The 17,889-nt window shown below is 34.4% G+C and overlaps 1 protein-coding gene and 1 long non-coding RNA gene across 5 annotated transcripts in view; one reads left to right on the forward strand and one right to left on the reverse strand.

The window, feature by feature from the left end:
• Positions 1-9,148, forward strand: part of LOC143650195 (uncharacterized) — a 35,437-nt gene extending 26,289 nt beyond the window's left edge. Inside the window, exons 2-3 of the long non-coding RNA XR_013159434.1 lie at positions 6,513-6,588; positions 8,523-9,148. This is a non-coding gene — a long non-coding RNA (uncharacterized LOC143650195). The remainder of the gene's footprint in view (positions 1-6,512; positions 6,589-8,522) is intronic.
• LEPR (leptin receptor) overlaps positions 4,197-17,889 on the reverse strand; it is a 128,631-nt gene continuing 114,938 nt past the window's right edge. For 2 of the 4 annotated variants that reach the window (XM_077120696.1, XM_077120697.1), the window contains exon 19: positions 13,129-14,345. In XM_077120696.1, the coding sequence (XP_076976811.1) occupies positions 14,307-14,345 (39 nt within the window). In that variant the 3' untranslated portion in view covers positions 13,129-14,306. Of the gene's footprint in view, positions 8,771-8,924; positions 11,781-13,128; positions 14,346-17,889 lie in introns of those variants that run through there. The other 2 variants (XM_077120699.1, XM_077120698.1) reach the window with 2 other exon arrangements.

Consider the following 17,889-nt stretch of genomic DNA (forward strand, 5'->3'; position numbering starts at 1 on the left):
TCCTCCTTCTTTCCTTCTTTTTTTAAAGAAGCTTATTCCTATATATAAATAATAACTGTCTGTTACTGAACAGTTGTTTCCAGGTGATATTATAGGACAATTAAATAAATATCTTGATGCGCTCTAGTGTACCATGATTTCCAAATGTTCTATCTTGAACAAATTTCAGAACTACTGTTGCATTGAAGTGATAGGATCAAGAATAGCAATTGTATGGCTAGTTTATTAACTTATTTTGTTGCTTAAACTGGGACACTTAGAAAAAGAGGAGAAAATCTCCAGTAATTAAAAGATTTAGTATTGGAGAAGAAATAGATCAAACAACCAATGGAAAAGAATACAGTCCAGAAGTAGATACAAATGTATCTGAGAATTAGTAAGTGGTAAATGTGACATTTTATGCCAGTAGGGAAAAGGATTATTTGCTTATTTTCCCAGAATCAAGTTGTGTGGGAGCAACTAAGTGGTAGATCATTATTCTGCTCCCTACATCAAAATAAATTCCAAATTTAAAAATGTAAGCATAAAAATTACAGGATAGAAATACCAGAAAATTATATATTAATAAAAGTATTGGAATTGAGAATATTTTCCTAAACATGATGCAAAACCCAGAAGCAACACAGAAGAATTCAATGATTTAAGAATGAAAAATGTATGAATGACAATAATACTACAAAGTCAAACTGGAAATAAAAACTGCAATAAGTGTTTAAATGGATGAAGAACATATTTTCAATATATAAAGAATTCTCAACACACTTCCAGTAATAACCATGGTAGAGTCACTTTATTGAAATTACTCTTCCATAATAAACTATAAAAGTTGAAAAAATATATATCACTAATGCTTTCTGGCATTACTCAAGAGATAGTACAGGGAGGTAAGGGAAGGAAGCACATGAAGTGAGACCCATATTTCCCATGGCTATCTCCCTGGAGTTATTCTGTTAGCACAGAAAAGTGGACCCCAAGAAGAGAGCATCTGGGCAGACAAGATAGAAGTCAGAGTTTGGGAATAGTAAGACAGTTTGGTTGGGGGGAAAGGATACCTCAGAGGAAAAGATAAAGAAAGGAATCTCCTAAAATCTATGTGGTTTCCTTTATGTCCTCGGCCACATCCTAAGTGATATATTCACTAGATGAAACTCTAAAAAAATCCTTAGTAGAAAAGAGCTGCTTGCAAGTTAAGATCTAATCAGCAGTAAGAGCACAGTGTTGAGAATTGGTTAAAGCTTGAGCCCAGTCACAATGAAAAGACCCTGGAGAACAATCCCACAACTTATGTGCAACCCTGAAAAGGTCATGTTTAAGACTAAGAACAATGCCCTATAGTAAAGACTATGCCCTAGGATGGTGCAAAAGCCACCTCAGACACGCTAAAATAAAGCCCGAGTAAGATCAAGATGATCCAAGAATAATTTAACTGCCAGGCAGAATGAAATTCAACATTCTTTGAGGGAAGATAACATAATCCAGAGTCTCTAAAATATATTAATCATAATATCCTACTTCATTGTGAAAGACTGAAAGCACCCACTCAGAGATCAGGAAGAAGACAAGAATGTCCATTGTCACCACTACACTACAATGTTATTCAACATTGTGCTGGATGTTTTTGCCAGAGCAATCTGCAAGAAAAAGAAATAAAAGGCATCCAGATTGGAAAGGAAGAAGTAAAACTTTCCCTATTTGCAGATGATATGATCCTATATTCAGAAAACCCTGAAAAATCCACAACAAAGCTCCAAGAGCTAATAAATGAATTCAGCAAAGGGCAGGGTACAAGATCAACACCCCAAAATCAGTAGTGCTTCTATACACAAGCAATGAACTATCAGAAGAAGAAATGAAGAAAATATTCCACTGACAATAGCAACTAAAAGAATCAAATATCTAGGAATAAATCTAACCAGGACTGTAAAGGACTTTGTACACAGTAAACTACAAAACATTGCTATAAGAAATTTAAGAAGAACTAAATAAATGGAGGGATATTCCATGCTAATGGACTGGACGACTAAATATCATTAAGATGTCAATACTACCTAGAGCAATTTATACATTCAATGCAATCCCAATCAAAATCCCACAACCTTCTTTGCAGAAATGGAAAAGACAATCATCAAGCATATATGGAAGAGTAAGGAACCCTGAATAGCAAAAGCCATCCTGAAAAAGAAGAACGAAGTTAGAGGACACACACTTCCTGCTCCTGAGACATATTACAAAGCCACAGAAATCAGAACAACATGGTATTGGCACAAGGACAGACAAATAGACCATTGGAACAGAAGTGAGTGCCCAGAAATCAACCCTCACATTTATGGCCAACTGATATTTCATAAGGGATCAAAGACTACCTAACAGGAAAAGAATAGTCTCTTCAACAAATGGTGCTGGGAAACCTGGATCTCCATTTGCAACAAAAAGGAAGAACCCTACCATACACCATATACAAAAATCAAATCAAAATAGACCAAAGACCTTAATATAAGGGCTAGAGCTATCAAATTCCTAGAAGAAAAATAGGGAAGAATCTTAAGGACCTCATCTTCGGTAGGTCTGTTGTCTTAGGCAATGGTTTCTTAGACTTTACACCCAATACCCAAGCAACAGAAGAAAAAATGGATAAATATAATATCACTGAAATTAAAAATGTTTGTTCCTCAAAGGACTGTATCATGAAAGTAAAATGACATCCTACAAAATGGGAGAAAGTATTTGGAAATAATATATCCAATAAAGAATTTATATCCAAAACATATAAACAAATCCTTTAACTTAATTAAAAAGACAAACAACTCAATTAAAAATGGGCACAATACTTCAACAGACATCCCTCCAAAAATACACAAATAGTCAAAAAGTACATCAAAAGATGCTCAACATCATTAGCCATCAGGGAAATGCAAATCAAAACCAAAATGAGATACATTTCACATCCACTAGATGGCTGCTATTAAAAAAAAAAGTGGAAAATAATTCTTGGAGAGGATGTGGTGTTATAGAAACACTTCCTGGTAGAAATGTAGAAATGTTAAATGGTGCAGCCCCTGCAGAAGGTAGCTCCTCAGAAAGCTAAGTTTATAACTACCATATGACCCAGCAGTTCCACTTCTAGATATATTCCCCAAGGAATCACGAGTAGGTACTCAAACAGATATTTGCACACCAACCTTCAGAGCAGAATTATTCACAGTTGTTTAAAGATGAAACAAACCAAATGTCCATCAACTGATGAATGAATAAACAGAAGCTGGTATATAAATGCAATGAAATATTATCAGCCATAAAAAGGAATGAATTCCTGATCACGTGACAACAGGGGTGACCCTTGAAGACGTCTGTTGAGTGAAATCAGCCCAACACAAACACACCATTATTGTATGACCTCACTGATCTGAAATAATTAGAATACTCGAACTCATAGTCAGAATCTCGAATATAGTTTCTAGTTGATAACGGGTGGTGGTGGTGGTGATAGTAGCACAACATTGTGAATGCAATGATCATATATCTGAATATGATTAAAAGGTAAAATGTTCTATTGTATATATGGTAACAGAACAAAGACTTAGAGAAAAGTTTATTGAACTACGCTACGTGGAAAGTGAAACCTAAGTGAAATTTAAATTTTTAAATTAAAAAGCAAGAGAGCATATCTGAATAGTATCTCAAATACTGTAAAAATTCAAATTGCTAGGAAATACCTAAGTGACAAAATGTATGTTCATAAATCACTATAAATTAAAGATTTCTTAAGGAACTAAAAAGTCAGTGTAAAGACTTTTGATGATTAAAATGAGTAATCTTTCATCACAAGTGGCTACAATGCCAGTAGGAATTTGTTGTGGGATGATTTCTTGAGAAGGGTAACAATTAAAGAAGGAATTTGAATGTAAATTCTTTTCAAACCCCTTCCAAATACAAAGTACTATGTTTGTAGGGATTTTGAAGACACAGTCAAGGGCTAACAATGGTGGAAATCTATCAACTACTTACATAAACTACAAGTATATTTCTTTATATTTTCAAATGCTTGCTGAAAGTGTTGATCGTACCATTTTAATTCTAAAATAACTTAAATTTATGATCATTCTATTTGGATTTATATTTCTCAAAATTCTGACATAGCTTATGAATAATAATGATTAAAAAGATGGAAATGTTCAGTCATAATATACACAGCTTTATCTATAACTTCGGGATATAAAGGAAAATTAGTATAATTAAATTATATAGAACAATCAGTGATACACATTTCAGCACTTATGTCTGTAACATTTATTAACAAACCCATTGTGACTAAAGAAAAAGTATTAACTGCATGCGAAAAACTTCATGACAGGTTTTAAAAGTACAATATCCACAATATAGATTTCATATTTCACTACAAAATTAAGTATCTTCCAAATTCTTTCTCAATACCAGGTATTTTGAATGAGCAGTTATTTAAAATATCCTGTCAAAGATCCACATAAATTTGAATTTGTTATATATCTTAAGTATAATTAATTTTGAAAAATAGGCATCTTCAAGCAGCTTTCTAAAATAAATATTGGTAGATCAACTTCATATAAAAATAATTCATTCAATATAAAAACTCATGGAAATCATTTCTTGAAGATCTTACAAATACATGTAACAATATGTCAATTCTAATACACACTTTTGTATTCTAAGTTGCTCTCCCCACCTTTTTGTTAGCTACAGGAGTGCTTTAACGATTTAAACCAGTCCAAGAAAGAGTAAAATTACTGAGTTTTCTGGTCTCCTTTTATAGATAGTTCTCATCATTTTTTTCTGATAGCTATGTTCAATTTTTTTCTCAAATGAAATTCATTTTAATGGCAGTTAAGTGGACAATTTTAATTTGGCATTTTGCAATTTGAGAATGTTTCCCAACAAATAATACTTTAGAAATTAAAGTAACTATCAGCATGACTCTTGGAAAATGGAACAATTATCTTTTAAAGACTTCAGGTAAGTTTATTTCAACCAAGCCTAGGTAACCCAGAATTTGTACTTGTGGCATGCCTGGATCCATTCAGCATGTTGACCAACTCCACATGTGAGTTCAGTATGCAGGACAATTCTCAACAACTCCCCCAGCCTAATCTGAATACTGTGACAACCAAAGTAGCTTCTTGGGGTTTTAAGCTAGGAAACTTAAACTCACACTAACCCTACCAAATGATTTAGCTTTAAACAGTCAGTTTAAACATAAATCCATAGTTCAAATTATTAATTACTGAGCTTCTTTTCATGAAGTTGAATTTTAAATAAACTGATTAATCACTTGCATTGTAATTTAAGTCCTTCAGATGTAAATTCAAAATGCCATTTTTATCATAAAAAAAACTTAAAGCCCATATATCAGCTCTTCCTTACTTCAAAAATTTTTACAGAAACACTGGGAAGAAACGGAGAGAATCTAACCATTTAAAATATAAAGCATTCTAAATTTTCCCTAAAATTTTATGAAAATGCCCACTATTTAATGACAAAGACGTTTCATAAGTACCTAATAACATATTAATATGTATGTGAAATGAACTTTCAAAGGTGAAAACCAGAACCCAAGCTACTGGCAATAAATATAATCAAAATCTATACATACTACAGGCCAAGTTCTGTCAACTCAGTCGCTCCATGAAAACCCCTAGAACTTTAATATGTTTGAAGTGGATTTTTTAAAAAAACTGGAGTTGTACTCGCACGATGTACTGAATTCCTCTATCCTAGACCTGCAGCACCACAGCGGTCCTGGGACTTCTCATTCACCCCAGGTGCACACACCATGGCATCTCATTGGGCTGACTGGTACACCCACTGGTTTCCATTTCCTACTGTTCTGGGTCCCGAACCATAGGAGAATGTTGGGTCTCACTGGGCATGCTCAGTGGCTAATTTCCAATTATATGCCAAGTGGGGCAAAATTTAATTTTCTATCTTGTCTTTATACTATACTCCTAATTAAACATTGATATACTATGAGCAAGTGTTACAATGGAAATGGTCAATTTTACTAAATCCATACATGTAACAATGTCTTTCATGTTACTGAACCTCTAAACCAGTCAAAATTTTCTCCATTTACCCTTGAATAGGACCAAGGGTTCCATACCACAATAATTATCAGTGAACTGGTTTAGGCTTACTACTGTTCTCTTTGAGAAATTCATCAGTTGAGTCTGAGATCCTGATACATCTCAACAATACTTAAAACATGAAACAGATTTATTGATTTCTTTGTTGCAAATGATCATAAAGTATGAAAAGATATCTATCAACTGGATCCTGAGATCCGTGCCATTGTTTACAACTATTCTATTCATATAGCTTCAAATGGAACAGAGAGGAAGTGTAAGGATTGTTTGGGGTAAGAGTTAAATCAGCAGAATCCTCTCTCAGTCTAAATATGAAACTCTGGTGATGTTTAAACCCATAGAATATTTTGAGCACTAAAGTATTTATTTTATTTATATATATTTTTTCTACATGGGCAGGCACCAGGAATTGAACCCAGGTCTCCGGCATGGCAGGTGAGAACTCCACCACTGAGCCACCGTTGCCCACCCTGAAGTATGTATTTTGATGATAGCTATGAATTTGAAATTCTTTCCTTTTGCCACAGAACATCTGTCTCTGCAAGATTCTTAATTTAGTTTCTTGCCCAAAATGCTGTTCTTGAATTTTCTTGCCACTTCAAAAGATGGGGGGAAAAAGCAAGAAGCTTTTGCATTAATTTCAAGTCTTTAAAAGCAAGGATGAGACCCAATTCTCACTTAATTTTTCATTCAGCATTATGTTTCTACTTCAAAAATTGTATTTCAATACAAAAAACATCTTTTTAAAAATTGATGCTACTGATTGCATTTCAATCTGGGTTTAAATCTGAACTCTGTTTCCCTCACCCACTAACTCTGTGACCTTGGGCAAGTTACGTAATATCCTACTCTTTAAAAAGGGGTATAGTAGTAGTATATATTTCATGCAATTCTTGCAGTGATTAAATGAGTTGACGGTTGTAAATTTTTAGCACAGGGGTTGGTGTAAATATAGAGAGAATGCTCAATAAATTAAAAAAGAGAGTCTAAGAAAGTGGGTAGGAGGAGAACAATAACTCCAGAACGATATACAGAGAAATCTGGCAATTCAAAAAGTGACCATTTGAACATCTTTCATAGACAAGCATAAGACAGTATCTTCTCAAAAGTACCTGTGTTGCCATCAAAATACTGGTTGTGGGTGCTGACATTTTAAGAGGTGGTTTAATTTTATGGTACATATCTTAGATTTGGTACATAATGATTGGTGTGTCACAGATATATCTTCCTTAGACCAGAGCTAAATCCTATATCTTCAACATTTAGTTTGAGTGCCGACCACTGAGAGTGTGCTCAAAAGTTTGCTGAATTGAAATAATTCCAAATCACACAGTCTGGTCACACAGATAAAACACATCACGTACGTTAAAAAAATGCACAAGGATATCTTTTAGTTATATAATGTTAGTGTGCACGTGTGTGTGTGTGTGTAAATTAGTGTAAAACAAAGATAACTCAAGGTAAATTCTGAAACATCAGTTACATCCCACAAGAGTTAGTTTGAAGTGTTCTGTAAGATAGAGGTGTAATTCAGATTAGCACTTTCTGCAAAACATCTAGTGTACAGAAAAGACAACTGGAGACCTTTCCAATAGTGCAAAACTCATCTCGATCATTAGAGAGTCAAACTACATTGCTAGGCTCTGAAGGTTTTCTCAGATTTTTCTCTATCCTACCAAGAGAGGACAAACATACCATTAATTTTGGAACAATCATTTTCAAATTCAACTCTGACAGTTTTCCTTCCCTCCCTTATCCACGACTATAAGGGAATATAGTACACTTCCTATGAGTCATTATACATAAAGCGGAAGGAGTGTTGAGTGAAATTAGGCAGTCAGGTCACACATCTTGTTTTCCATTATCTTCTGAGTCTGAGTGGAGCAAGTCTGAAATTGAGGCATATAGGATACAAAAGCCTTCTTAACAGAAGTTCCTAAGTTGAAGTTATTTTCTACAAAATGTGAGCAACTATCCTGCAGTATCCTGATGTCAGTGAATAAGTTGTGGGATGGGAATGGGCCTAACATGCTTGATTCTTCAGTCAAAAACACACCACTGTCTCTTTTTTTGATTGAGGTGACCCCTAAGTAATAGACAGACCTTTCATCGTTATCTTCTTCAGGGGAATTTCCCTCCAGTTTCAGATGCTCATGAAATCCCTCTGAGAACATAAGGTCTGGTGATCTTCTGCTGGGATGCTGATCGGCTAGTATAAAAAATGCCTGGGTTTCTATCTCCCAAGAGCTATTAGAGGAAGAACCTTTCGATAGAGAATTTTGGCTAGAGAAGCACTTGCTTACTGAACTATTTATAAATCCTGGCTCTTCATCAGTTTCACTTGATTTAGAGTTGCTGACAAGGGTGGCATATTTGACAGAAGGTTGTCTCTGGCTTTCATCCTCACAGGTAATCCAGGTGCTCTCAGCCTCAGAGAAGTTGCTACCGTTGGACTGGCCACTAGTACAAACAGAACCTTTCTCCAGATCTGGAATTGTCAAAAGTAGAGAGACTGAAGTTGTTGATGCCATCTCATCTTTATTTTTCCATGATGTATCAACACTGACATCTTCTGAAATGGTTTCAGGCTCCAAAAGAAGAGGACCAAATGTCACTGATTCTGTATGCTTGATAAAAAGATGCTCAAACGTTTCTGGCTAAAAGAAAAGACACATTTTAATGCTCAATTACATTAAAATTTTTGTTTTGCTATGGCCTGCTTGAAGAAATCAAAGTGTATAAAAGTTAATAAGGGAAATAAATCAACCACAAATAACTGGTTTGGGACCGAAATAGATATATCAAAAAAATCATAATAAAAAGGCAGTATGAGATCATGTTTAAAAAAGTGGAACAAGGGCTGACTTAAGTTTAAGTCCTTCAGATTTCTATGAGCATGAACAAATACATGAACCTCTCTGCCTCTCGGTTTTGCCATCTGTAAAAATGTGTTCACTGCCTAGGATTCAGTTTTACCAGTGTTTGAAAATCCTTAGTTCTCAATAAACAATAATACTGCAATTAGGAAGTGCTATCACCTGAAGAATTCCTAATATTTCATAGCAAATTAGACTTCCAGAAACTGAATCTTAAACCTCTAACTTAAAAAGTAGATTGAAACAAAATCAAATTAGTAAAACAACTTGTCAAAGATACTGAAAATAAATATTTCATTTCATAATGTGATACAAAGGTAAGATGACTGTTACTGGCTGTTAAGAACAAATCTGATTTACTTTACACTGAGAACCTGCTTGAGTCTATCTGAAAAATAGAACTAATACTTTATTGTTGAAAACACTTTTGTTGAAAGAGATGATCAAAGGCTTATAAATTACTCCCCTTCAAAATAATTTCATCAAAAACTCATATTGTGCGACATGTGGAATGAAGCAAATGAAGACAAATACACAAGACAAATGCACATTATATATATTTTTATAGTAACAGCGTTTACATTGCAACAAAAATCCTGCCAAGAAGCTACACACCAAGAATTTGTGTAGAAAGCTCAATTCATACACTATAAACACATTGAAAAGATAAATGCAAAATAAAAAACACTGTGGATACATTGCATTGAAAAATTAACACAACTAAATGAAGTGCTATAGAACATGTGCTCAATATTCATATCAATATATTTATATATAATTGAACTTTTGAATTTTACAGTTTTTGAGCTTATAGAATGAATTCAGAGTTATGGCTTGAAATAATGGTATAACCCACTATCCTTCATAACGGCAAATGTATTACATATAAGAACACAATGCATTGAGCACAGTTTTGAACTCTTAAATGAAATATGTTGGTGATTTGAACCATACAACAACAAATATAACAAACATTATAATAATGGAATCAATTTATATTGTTGTTTAAATACTGCATAATGACAAATACTGTGTTAATACAACTTTCTTGATTATTTTATGAACATAAATGGAGAGAAAACTGTCTCTTTGCCTGTTGTCTTTCTGACAGAAATCTATTTCAAAGATTTGTCCACTTATTTTGCTTCCCCTTAAGATTTCTACCGAATAGGCACTGAATTGTCTTAACATTTAAATGAACCTAGAAATTAAAATCACCAAATAAATGTATATGCTATCAACATGAAAACAAAAAGTACATACAAATAGTCCATAGCATGCAGTCAAGCGCACATATGTTCTTCAAGTGATATGTCTGACATATGTATGCACCCTAAAACTTCATAATTGGTAACTAATTGGTTGAAACCAAATATTGTACATGTCATCAAATGTACTAAGTGGACAATTTCACTAATAATTAATAATAAATCACATACCCATATTTGACAGAAATATATTTTGTCAGTGAGTCATAAATTTTTATTGAAGGTATGTTCATTTAAAAGATCATCAATTTTTTGAGGTTTTTAGAACAACCTTGGCATTCAGCCTGTAGAAATTAAAGAATATTCTTTCATGATTTCACACTTAGATTTTACATTCCAGTGACATCTGTTAATAGTCAATGAAAGGGGAAGGACATGTTCTTCAGGTTTTCTTTAGTTCTGTTTATGTTCAAATGAAACTATGAATAAGATCTAAGTGTAAGTGATCTATCTATCTATCTATCTATCTATATATTCTAAATTCAAATATAATTTGGGTTCATCAAACAGAAGCTTTGGTTTGGCTTGAATGTGAGAAATTGCATACTTGGCATACTAAATCCATAGGAAAAGTAGGTGGCCTTTTTCCAGGGAGAAAAGTTCTGTCTTCACCATGAACTATTTCTAAATGCTTCGAACAGTTTCCCCTGCTTGCATCACTGCCCACTTCTCTTACTGCCAAAAATCTTAGGTGGCTCAATGGAAATAATTTAGATCTAGGCAAGAGTTTCACAAGAAAAATGCCTTAGAGGTCGATGTTCTTTTCTATTCTGTCCAGTCTGACCTAGATATGCAGGGTCATCCTGATACAAACTAAATTCCACTGGCCTTTGACCAGCACAAACCACAACTTCTGGTTTTGAACTGAAACAGAAGTTGGCATGTTCAAGGCTATTAAAAATATAGATTTCCAGACTGATCAAAGTTAGATACAAATAGTTACAAGACAGTTCAAAGAATACACAAAAAAGTCCACTTGCAGGCTGAAGTGTCTCTAAAAGAATGTAAGATTTAAAATTTGGACATAAGCTTATAAACTGAATAGTCCCACTATAAAGTATCATCTGAAGTTTTTCTCTGGTGCAAGGCTACGTGTCAGCAGTTGCAGTTTTGGGGTTCACCTAGTAACAGTATTATCTACTACATACTTTATGATATCTAGCAACACATGATGACAGTAACAGTCATAATATTTTTCAATGTTTATGACCAAACAAATGTTAAATCCAAGCCACAAAGTTCTGAATGTTAATATTTCACTTAGGTTACCTGAAAAAGTACTTGAACATACAAACTGAATTGGACTCAAAAGTCCGTCTTGACCCCAAATTTACACAACTATTTTAAGTCTAAATCAACATGATCCCACCATATTTTAGTTCTCAATAGTTCAACCAAATGCTTTTAGATTTGCTCCCTTTCTTCAAATGTAAAAATCTTCTAACACTCTATGGATGTTGGGAAGTTGGTATATTGGATTCATCTGCAGGGATCATGATTAGACTTCAAAGAAAGTCCGTTCTCTGTTTAGATAAAATAAAGCAAAATAAGAAAGCAAAACAAAAAAATCACTCAGAAAACAAAAAAAAAATAAAAGATTTCAAAAACATTTTCTGTCAGGCATGGTTTCTGGACTATAAATCCTTGTATTATGTTACAATAATACACTGTTCTAGGCAAGGGTCAAAATTTGCAGCAGGTTGGCCACTTTCATTTTCATAATAAATACCTTCATATAACATTCTAAGAACAGTCTTAATTACCTTTATAAAAAGAAAAACTATAGAGGAATAGTAATATAAGTAAAAGGGGAGAAGAACAAAGAGCTGGAAAATTTAGGGGGGCAAGAAGTAAGAGCAATATTGGAGAGTCTGGAACAAGAAAAGTAGAAGAACAGAGAAATTGATGATGAAAATAAAAGAATAAAGAGAAAGAAGCTGAAATACTGAAGAATAAAAGCACAGAATAATTATCATGAATTTTTTAATCTTGAAAAATATCTAGGAAATCACTGGTGTTAACCTTTCACTTTTTTTGACAAAGTAGTTGAGGATGCTTAAATTACCTGCTCAAGTTTTCATAGTTACTTAGGGCAGAGTGAGGACACTAATTGGGTTTTCCTTATAGTCCAGTAATTTTTCTAATATACAATGGAAGATGAAAAGATATCCCAAACAGAACTAGGCAGAAGATTTTCTCTGTTTTATTTTCTATTTGCTGTGATAGAGTTTAGATGACAATCATACACTCTCTCCTGATTCCTTATAACCTGAAGACATATATATAAATATTAAGAATAAGAAAATAAATAAAACTGGAGGCATATTTTAAGGGAGTGAAATATATATACACTTCTGGGTCCAGTGATATGCATTTTGGGGCAGAGAAGAGATGGCTACTTCTGAATAGAGCTTCTAACTCAAAACTGGGCCAGCTCTTCCAACCCTTGTAAGGGCCACTATGGCAATTTCAAAAAGCTTGTGCCTTTCTTAGACCTGTGATGCTGCTGCTCTGGGATTGCTGTGCCTCTGATTTGGAAGCCTATAAAAGCTGGGCAGGCCACAGTGGCTCAGCAGGTAAGAATGCTTGCCTGCCAAGCCCAAGGACCCGGGTTTGATTCCCAGTGCCTGCCCATATAAAAAAGAAAAAAAAAAAAAGGCTAAGTAATCTAGGAGAGTCTTTAAATCTCAAAGGAAAATGCATTTTGTTTTGGCTTTACTATTCAAGTAATTTGCTAAGTGGAGGGCACTCGTGAAAACTGACACAAACATACATACAAAGGAACAAGTTTAGACACAAAAACATAGAAAAAAAAATCTATGTAAAATGTAAATAAAAATGAAAAGAAACAGGATGGTATGAAGGTGGATCAAGGAAACTTAAAATGTCTTTTAGGAGAAAAAAAAGTCAGATGATTTGGATGTAGATTAGTTAAACGCTATAGAAAAAGGTAGAAAATGAATTGAGAAAGGCATTTTTACACTGTGAAACTTGAATTAGAAAAAAAGGCAGGACTACTGAGTGAGTACATATATTTCCCTATAACAAATTTCAACCTCTTTTTTAGTTTCTGATTGTTTAGATATCAAGAGAAATGGTGGAGGGTTACGTTCTTGTGGTTCAAAGACGGCAGAATGAGCATGTACGTTTTTTTCTCTAGTCCCTCTAGCAACTGTTAGAATGAAAGTTGATGAATAATTTAAATACAGACCCAAAACAAAGAAGAGAATGTGAAGGGGCTAATGGGGAATGAGTAAGTTCAATTCATTTCTAAAAGACGGGAAGGCAACTGAAGAGTGCAGACCAAAGAATCTGAGCAAAGGAACCTATGGACCAGATTATACAGGGCAGGCTACCACGGGGGAAAAAGCCAATTTGCCCAGCTAAATACAGATGGTGGACGAAGAAAAGGCAGGTAAGAAACAGGAGGAAATGAAATGTGAGGCTGAAAACCGGGGCCTGCTAGAAGGTTTGCACCTGGAATGGTGCTTTTCCACTCTGCTGCACAGGAAGAGCGTTTGTATGTTCCTCCTAACCCCAGCCAAACTGAGTGTTTGTTCTCAAAAGCAACCAAAGGAACTGTCTAGAAAACAGCAGTGCAGTCGCGTGGATGTGAGTGTCACAGAGCACATCTTTCCTGTAAGACCAACCCCTGACTACTTCCCCTGAACAAGAATCCCTGCCTGTGTATATGCAATGGACTTCCATCCTTTCTACTGCCTATTCTTAAACATAAAAGGAGGACAAAGGATTACCAGATAAATGAGAAAAGCCTGAGATCAGAAGAAGAAAGGATAAGACAAACAAATGGAAAAACTGACCCCAGCAGAAACAGAGAATTCAGGGCGAGAAGAGAACTTTTTCAACAAACAAATATGTAAATGAAAATCCTCTACTTGGTATTTCTAGTAAGATTTGAGAAGACTTTGCATACAGAAAACCAGTCAGAATACTTTAGAGTTACCAAAAAGAACACTTGGAAATTTACAAATATGATAGTCAAAATAAAAGTTCAAGAGGCGGGCAACGGTGGCTCAGTGGCAGAGTTCTCACCTGCATGCTGGAGACCCAGGTTCGATTCTCAGTGCCTGCCCATATTAAAAAAAAAAAAAAAAAATTCAGTTTCAGACCCAATAAACCTTTCTTGGGTGGGCCACAGTGGCTCAGCAGACACAGTTCTCGCCTGCCATGCCAGAGATCTAGGTTCGTTTCCCAGTGCCTGCCCATGCTTAAAAAAAGAGTTCAAGAGACGCACTGAAAGAAGAGGATATAGCAAGGTCTCAGACTGTAAAACAAAAAGCAAAGAAACAGAAAATATTTTTTTAAAAAAAACAGAAGCTATAAGAAAAAAAGAACAGCTATGCAGAGTGCCCAATATACAAAAAATACAGATCTACAAAAAGAGAATTCAAGAAACAGGAGAATGGAAATTATGAAGGAAATAATGTAATATCCTAAGATTAAAAGGAGACATGAAACTGAAAATGTCTTCCAATGATGACCAGGTTAAACAAAAAAAGACCTACCCTAGACCCATCACTGAAATTTCAGAACATCAAAGATGGGGAGAAAATTTTAAAGCAAAATCAGAATGGTATCTGACTTTCAGAAGCAACACTGGATGCTAGATGATGAGGTAGGAATTGTTTCAAAGTTCAATTGGATAGGATTTTTCAACTTAGAAATCAATACGCCACCAAATTATCAATCAAGGATGACAGAATAAAAACAATTTCAGGCATACAGAGACTCAGACTTACCCCATGTACTTCTTAGGAGATTACTTAAGAATATAGTTAAAGAAGAGGAAGAAAAGGAGTCAAGGAAGCAGTATTGGTTGTAAGGCAATTAAAAGAAGGCCCAAAGGGATGGCTGGTAGCAATTCTAGGAAAGGTCCAGTACAGGTTGAAGTAGGTGGAGAGAGGGCTTCCTGGATAGAATTCAATGAAATTGGGGTCTCCAGTGAAAAGGGAATTGGATAAAATAGCTTATAGAATAGCCACACACATAAGGTAATTTTTTTTAAAAAGAAACAAATAGAAACTTTAGGAAAAGAAAAAGAATAAAAACTAAAAATGAAGCTAACTAAAATTTGGCACAGTTTTAATCAACAAGTAGAATATTCCTAACATGTTAAAAACATATTCTCCTTTGATATTGGAAATCACAGGAAAAAACGTAATCACATTATGTTACTTAGTTCTGCAAGAGACAATATCTACACAGTTGTAACAATGTAGATGCAGTATATTGGTTTTCTATTTTAAAAATGACAATTTTTAAATTGCCATGGGCAATTTATACCACAGAATATATTTCCATATATTTGAAGTGTTTTTAAAATGGGTCCATGGTTCATTTGCTTTGCAATACATTATTAATCTGGAATTGATGCCTAAAGTATCAATTTGAGTAAGACAGAAATCATGGAAGTCAGGATTTTACATGTACAAGCAAATTGACCAAGGCAAGCTACTGATCCACTCTGAGCATCTGTTTCATCATCAGAAAATATGGGGCTATAGTCCTATTTAATAAAATAATAAATTAAACCATAGGGCAGACAATAAATTTGCTTTTTCCTCTTTTTAGTAATTTAAAGTGAGTTACCTTGCATTTTCCTTCAAAAATAAATCTGACTATTTAAGATATTAAAACATAAGGCCAGATGGAGTATATATGAGACAGTGGGTTAGCACATAATTTGTAAGCATTTACTGGCTCAACCTACATTGACCGAGTGATTTCTCTGTATCACGCATTTTGCTGGAAAAGGGGAAAAATCATTTGGTGCAGGTTCAAACTACATTCTGCTCAGATGGAAGATAATTTCCCTGCCCTGGGAAAGACTTAGAAACCATTTTCATCGTGGTTTATTGGTGATATTTCAGAGCTTAACTTGCTGAAAAATTTCAGCTTCTTTTTAAGAGACAGTAAAATGGGTATTCCCTTCACTTATATGCTCCTATATAGTGAAGTTTTTAAAACTTTATTTAGATAGGTTTTTAGAATCTTTTTAACAAAAACTCTATTTAAAAAAAGAACTCCGTCTTTGTCTTCTCATCACTTTGCTTGCAGTTTCTGAATATGCTATGCTCCTCCTTACCACAAGGTTTGTATTTATAGGTCCTCCTGCCAGATATTGGCTCAACACCACTTCCTACCTTCACCCGCTCACCACTGTCCTGTGCTCTAAGCTAGGTCCCCACATTGTAAACAGGTAGTGCAATGGGGCCTTTTGTTCTTCATGACACATCGTTTACAATTGTATAGTTATTTCTGCATTACGTTTATTTATGATTATCTTCCTCACTGGACTGCACATTCCAGGAGATTCTGGTCTCATCATTATGACACACACGTCTATCAGAATGACTGATATGGAATAATTGTCATATTCTATGTTGGAGTGGCAAAAGAGACAAGACCTGTCTAGTCTACCTTCAATCCAATGACTCCTCCCTCATTCTAATGTCTTAATTCCTAGATAGTAAGAAGTAGTTTTTAAAAATCTGTTTCCCCAGAGCATAAATATTTACATAAAAGTATTTGCTATGTGCTTGTTGAACAAAATGAATGAAGCGCTAATAAAAAACTTGGCTGAAATATTATTAAAGCTGCAATGAATGTTACTTTATGCATTCATAATGGAAAGGGAAGGAAAAGAATAAACCTTTTATTCATTGAAAAAATCTGCACTGTTTTAATTAAAGGTGACTCCATAGGTGACAGTGAGCAAGGGCATAGCTGAGCAGTGCTGGGCACGTGGCTGGTTAGACTCAGGCAAAGTTACGTTTCTACTTTTTTTTTAAAAATGACTATATGAAAAACTACACCACTGTCTAGACCCAAGGCAGGGCAGTATTTTCTGCTGAAAGAACCTGAGATCACAATCGAATTAACTGAATTGCTGGTTATGTCGACAATATCTTATTTACTCATTTATTTGTTCATTGGTAAAGCAGTTGTACGGCAGTGTTTTCCTACTGCAAATCACAGGCTATTAAATGCTGAAATCAATTTAGTGAGTTGCAACCAGTATTTTTAAAAGAAGTAGAATTGTAAAAATATTAGAAGGTATTGCAAATAGCAAGACTAAATAGTAGTCTGTGCATCTTTTGTTTAGCTTTGCCTATCTGTGTCTATGTGTGTATTAGGTTGCAAGGTAATGTATTTCTTACAGTAGGTCATAGTCAAAAATCTTTGAAAACCCCTGCTGTAGAGGACAGCAAAAGTTCCAGGGTAAATGGATAAGCAAATTGTGGCTCTAACACAAGTTACCTAACCACTGAAAGCTTCCGCTTTGTCTTCTATAAATGAAGATAATAACACCAACCCCACAGGTTAACTGAAATGATAATAATAATAATAATAACTACTAATATTTATTGAGCCCTTGCTATATGATAATTACTACCTTCTTTAATACCACAATGATCCTATACAGTAAGTGTTTTCATTCTCATTTTACGGCAGAGGAAGCTGGGATACTAAAAAGTGAAGTAAAAATCATAATGAATGTAAAAGTACATTTATCAGTGATTTGCACATAAATAAATGGGCATGGTTATTATGAATAACCAGCAACTATTTAACAAGACCCTAGTTTAATACCTTAAGCAAAGCAGGACA

Source organism: Tamandua tetradactyla, chromosome 11 (genome assembly GCF_023851605.1).
Source record: "Tamandua tetradactyla isolate mTamTet1 chromosome 11, mTamTet1.pri, whole genome shotgun sequence".
NCBI classification, from domain to species: Eukaryota; Metazoa; Chordata; class Mammalia; order Pilosa; family Myrmecophagidae; genus Tamandua; species Tamandua tetradactyla.